We start from the raw sequence: 6,024 nt of genomic DNA on the forward strand, positions 1-6,024 counted from the left end.
TTTCAATGCTAATTAGCATATGATTGAAAAAAAAGGATAGCTAAAAAATCACAAGCACTTAATGAAAATAGAAGAATACTGGTAACAATTTTCAATGCTAATTAGCATATGATTGAAAAAAAAAGGATAGCTAAAAAATCACAAGCACTTAATGAAAATAGAAGAATCCACTGAAAAGGAATAATACCCGATTTAAGCATATAAAAGAATGAGCTAAAACAGGTGATATAAATAGAAAAAAGTTCAAATAGACAAACAGATTAATATTAAAAAGTGGCAGGTAATGATCCCAAGTTAAAGTGGTTAGTAAATAGTGCAAAGACTGAAGATCAACCGAAAGAAGTGATTTTATATTGAAAACAGAATGACAAAAAAAACCAGAAAGAATTCATTGATATATGCTAAAGACAACATCAATCCAAAAAACAACTGAAAGTATGAATGAATAATTGAAGACAATCAGTTAAGACTGCAAGTACTGAATGGTATATACTGAATACAAAAGCAGCTAAAAACATATCAATTGAAAAATAGTGAACCCATTTGAAGCTAAGAAACAAAGTACCAATTCATGTTTAAGGTAAAATTAACTGAAAAGCTGTAAATATTGAAGAAAGGAGCAGCAAATAAATAAAGTTACAAATATTGGTCAGTATGTATTAAAGGCATGATAAGGGAGAAAGCTGCAAGTATTGATTGATGTGTATACGAATGTAAGAATAGTTAAAAACTGAAATTGTTGACTTGTTATAAACAGAATTAGTGGATAACTAATGATCTATTAATGTACTTTAAACACTGACTGGTAACAGCAGTAAACTTGGGAATACAGCAATGACAGAATTAGATAGCAAGAATGTAAGAATCAATTGATACTGAAAACTGATTTAGATTAAAGCTGCAGATTCTGTCGTATCTACAGGATTGGCAGAGCAAAATACCCAAAGCACCAATATATGTGCACCAGGAAAATAACAAGTATACATTTAAAGGCTGTGAGCATTGTACTCATACAGCAATAGCAACTTTACACAGATGTTTGAATGAAAGTAGTAATAACATTTAGCAATTACTCAACTTCACAAATTGAAAACAGATCTTATAGACTTGAAAGGTAAACTTGTTAGAAAGTGGTAACCAAATGCAAAACATTGCTGTTAAGAAAGAAATGCTTAAATAATCTTATAAGCACAAAAAAATGTAAAGTTTGGAAGAGTTATAAAGCATACACATTTGCAAATGAAGGTTGCAGATTTTCAAGAATTTGCCAAGACAGAAGAGTAGAATCTGGAGATTTTTTTTTCTCTTTTTTTAAAACCTTGCTGGCTTACCAAAATCTGTCCAAATGGCATACAGCATCCAAGGTTCAAGTTTGTTTTGCAAACTTGAGATGACATGTGGTTTCTTGATGACTTGGATAAATCTGACAAAAGTTTGTGTTCTAATTTTTTATCAAGGCTATAAGAAGAGGTGTGAAAAGAACTTACAGGCTCTAAAATTGTAACATTTGGGACTCTACTATATTCCAGATAATTTAAGGATGTTTCAGTTTTAGTTCTATACAAGTTAGTAGATTCTAAGACTCTTTGCCTTTGTGAAGCATTTATACCAATATTTCTACAAGAGACCTTTTCAGTTTGGGTTTGAGCATCTCTTAAGATTAATGAAACTGGAGTGATTGGTACCAACTCATTTTGAAAAAGGTGGTCCTCATGAGTGAAAGGGTAAGACATTAGCCGAGTAGAGATTTCATTTTTTCTTTGAAACAGTGAAGGTTCATGACCTTCACTCTGTAGGTTAGAAGGCAAGTTATAAAGTTGTGGATGATCACTCCTGGTAATTCCCATTATCTTGGCAAGAGCCATTTCTAAAGTTCTAGGAACATTATCTCCAGTGGGACAGTGTTTCAAGTTGTATACTAGTTCAGTAGAAGGAAAGGTGGCATAGCCACCTAGGGGGCGTGCAGTACTGTTATCAGAACCAGGAGAGTCACAAGCTAACTGTTCAGTACTTGATGTAATAGATCTATAAGGAATGGCTGACAAAGTTTCTGAAGAACCTTCTAAAACAACAACTTGTTTCAAATTTAAATTTTCTAAAACTCTTTCTGTTAAATTAGAGGGAACTGCAAGATGGGGAAAATCTCTGGAATGTGCTGGGTCACTCTGGGAACGATGTATGACTGGGGAATGAGCCCGAATTGAAGGGAATTTTGTTTCTGGAAGGTTTTCATATCCTCTGCTCTCGAGGTCCTGATGATAATGTTAATGAAAGGAAAATCAAAAATCAACAAAAAAAAGAAATTTCATGCATATCTCAAATCAAACTGATAATAAAGTTTATACGAAAAACAAACATACAATCATGCATTTAATTACTGTAAACTTTTAAATCAAGTTATATAGTAATAGATAACATTGCTAATGGATCATAATGTACCTTAGCAAAGAACTTTTGCTTATGGTACCACACAGTAATATTTTGTTAATTGAAACCAACAACAAGTATCAATAAACATCCAATAAGTATTAATGGAGTTAAAGATATGGACATCAATTAATGTTTTGTCACATAAGACAGTTCAAAGATGATTATTAAAACTTTACTACTGCTGGTATATAATAAACCTGATTCATTGTAAAAAAAGTCTGACTAACTGTTACTTTCAATTAAGCAGTTTGCTTACCTGAGGCTGAAAACTTTATCCAGAGTATTGTTTCCATTAAATTAGATATACTAGCATTAAACATACAAATACACTTGTATCATTGTAGTGTTAAAAAAAAACATTTGAACTACTTTAAAATTACCATTTGGGATACTTTTAGACCTACATACCAATATCAAATCTCAGTTATGTTGATTATAGAACCTTTCAAACTATAGATTCAAAACCTGTTGATGAGATTTTAATTCAGATTTAAAGAAAAGAAAAAGAATATTCGTTCTGATATTGAATAAAATAGCCATAGAGATAAAACTCGCCTCTGAACTAGTCTGGCTACTTCCATCTTGAATGGGTACTCCTACTGACAGGGGTTTAAAACTTATCCCTTCAACAATGGGTCTCTCATCAATACTCTGAGTTGATATATTGGAAGGAAGAGACAAGTATTCATCACACGCTACTGGCTTTACTTTGAAACGACCATAATGAGTTACTGGTTCAGAGACACTGATAGTACAGCTATCACCTTGGAGTTTAGACTCCAGGACTTGTATTTTACTTCTCTCTGTAGTATTAATTGTCAATTCTTCACCATTTGAAAATGTTTTCATTTCTATTGTAGAAAACTGGTTATCATCACAAACACTACCAGCTTTATCAGGAAGATTTTCTATCACTGGAGTCACCAGGAATCGTGAAAGTTGGGTGGTCTGCTGTTTTGTTGTCTTTATGAGTTGTTGACCATCAGTTTGTTGTGAAACTGAATTCTCTACAATAACAAAGACCACATGTTAAAATATTTACACAAAATATGAATAATTGGACTTACTTTTAAAATGTAATCCCTTCCATAAAAAAAACTGAACCTAAGAAAACTTTTTACCTTCAATATTAAACCGTCACTTCAGATAAAAACAACAATTTTTCTTTACTTGATCATTTACTACATACTTTTAATCAGTTGGTATAAAGAATAGTTAAAACTGACCAAATCATTTTTTAATAACTAATTTGATTTGCAAACTGGCTGAGAGTTAGTGGATACTTAAAATTATAATAATGCTACATTACCTGGTAAAAGATTCAAAGGCAGGCTGGTAAGTTGCACTAGCGATGAAAATTCATTGGTATTAGACACAGATGATGAGCCAGAAAAAGCCAAAACACCAACATCTGTATTTCTAGATTCTGTAGCAGTGGAAACATTAGGATACAGAGTAGTGGTAGTAGAAATTCTAGACTGTTCAGGAATTATATTTGTCACTAGTGGCTCTGATTTTGGAAGCAATATGGATACAGAATCTGTTTTTAGCACATTTGAACAAACAGAATGTAACGGGATCTGGCTAGAAACAGTACGAGTACTTGAGGCAGTTGTAGAAAGTGCACTAAGTTGCACAGATGGTAATGCTACACTGCTTACAAAGGGAGTAGCAGGTTGAGAAAAGAAATGCCGATGTGGAATTTCACCAACATGAGACACACCGGTACCAGCTGAAGAAACAATTTCAGTAGGAGATTGAACTTGGGATTGGATTGGTGTAAAGTGATGACCATGAAAGGCAGATAAAGGAAGGCGAGGCTGCGATTGGGATATTAATGTAACAGGAATAGAAGTCTGCTGGGGTCCAGGTAACACCTGGGGCTGAGGATGAGCTGGAGTGGTAATGGTTTGTGCTGGAACAGTCTGTGCAAAAATAGCTTGTAAACCTTGTTCAATATTCGCTGTTAAACCAGCAGAAGCATTGGTTACACTGTGCAGTTTCTGTAACTCCAGCTTAAGGTCCTCCAAGTTTGTTGCAACACTTTGTTTACGAGACATTGAAATATCTGCATTGGAAGACATTAATGGAAGTTTAGAACTGACAGATACTGTCCCTACTGATAATGCACTCGCTGTTTCAACAGTATACGAAGGAGCCTGTGACAATATTGTAGTTGCACATGTGGAGTCTACAGATGACACAGATTGATGAGAAATTAAGGATTGCATTTTCTCTTTACATACTGCTATGTGTGAAACAGCACTTTTCTCAATTGTGGAGTGTCCCGATTTTTCAATTTCTAGCAGAGAATCTGAACTAGATATATAATCATGTGAATCAGGAGCTGTTTGGTACACAGTTGAGAAAGAAGGTGCCATCACTGGAACTCCAACTGATTGAGTAAGAGTTACAACACCCGAGACAAAACAGTTGTGGATTGCCTGACCAACACAAAAAGATTCTGCTACAGGTACTTTATTAGGTTTAGTAATCTGTGAAATGCTTGAGGAAGTAGGTAGTAAACTGGGTAAAGTTATTTGTTGATGTTTAGTAGGTTTAACTGATGTAACAGCTGACTGTGTTAAGTTACCAGAGGTCAAAGACAAGTGATCAGATGCTTGAGTAGCTGAATAATCTATTTGATTAATTTTAATATCAGACTTATGAAAAGTCATTTGTTTATCTGTAAAGTGACAAGGATCTACAGTTGATAAAGTTAGAGACTCTTGGTGTGTCACTTTACTTGTGACACTAGTATACTCAGGAACTACTTTTGTCTGAGTAATAGTTGATAGTTTAGCAGAAACTTGTTCCGCAAGCTGTTCTAGAGATTCAACTGAGAAAGTACCAGGTTGAGTAACAGCTTGTAGCTGAGATGGCCGACTTCCAGGTCCACTAGTAGAAGTAGCCTGTAAAACTGTTGGTTGTCTCAGATAGCTTCCATGTTGATTGTTCGATGATATAGGTTGAGAAACAACTGGTGGTTTTACCTGCTGACTTTGGAAATTATCAACTGTAGTAACAGCTGTGGGTACAACTAGATTACTTTTACAGTGATTGGTAACAGATTGAAGAGCAACTAAAGGTTGAGTTATATGATTATTAACATAGCTTGTGGTAAGAGCAGCTTGTTTATTAAAATTGAGTTGTGGTAGTTGATTTGTAGTAGTAGAATGAGGGACAATTACAGACTGTGTAACTTGACTGGCAGAAACATTCGGGTAAGACATAGTTAGCAATTGGAGATTCTGATTGATGAGAGCAGATTGGGGGATAACTGCTGGTTGTGAAAGTCTACGTGTGCTGTCAGCAGATTGGGGAATAACTGTTGGTTGCGAAAACCGGCGGGTGCTGTCAACAGGTTGGGGGACAGCTGTTGGTTGCGAAAACCGGTGGGTGCTGTCAACAGGTTGGGGGACAGCTGTTGGTTGGGAAAGTTGGCTGGTGCCGTCAACAGGCTGGGGGACAGCTGTTGGTTGGGAAAGTTGGCTGGTGCCGTCAACAGGCTGGGGGACGACTGCTGGTTTGGAAAGTTGGCTGGTGCCGTCAACAGGCTGGGGGACGACTGCTGGTTTGGAAAGTTGGCTGGTG

General features: G+C 35.5%; 1 protein-coding gene across 1 annotated transcript in view; it reads right to left on the reverse strand.

The window, feature by feature from the left end:
* Positions 1–6,024, reverse strand: part of LOC106458822 (mucin-3A-like) — a 45,162-nt gene that overhangs the window by 13,401 nt on the left and 25,737 nt on the right. Inside the window, exons 9-11 of the mRNA XM_022385158.1 lie at positions 3,740–6,024; positions 2,986–3,437; positions 1,332–2,252 (exon numbers count right to left, since the gene is read on the reverse strand). Of these exons, the coding sequence (XP_022240866.1) occupies positions 1,332–2,252; positions 2,986–3,437; positions 3,740–6,024 (3,658 nt within the window). The remainder of the gene's footprint in view (positions 1–1,331; positions 2,253–2,985; positions 3,438–3,739) is intronic.

Source organism: Limulus polyphemus, unplaced genomic scaffold, assembly GCF_000517525.1.
Source record: "Limulus polyphemus unplaced genomic scaffold, Limulus_polyphemus-2.1.2 Scaffold519, whole genome shotgun sequence".
NCBI classification, from domain to species: Eukaryota; Metazoa; Arthropoda; class Merostomata; order Xiphosura; family Limulidae; genus Limulus; species Limulus polyphemus.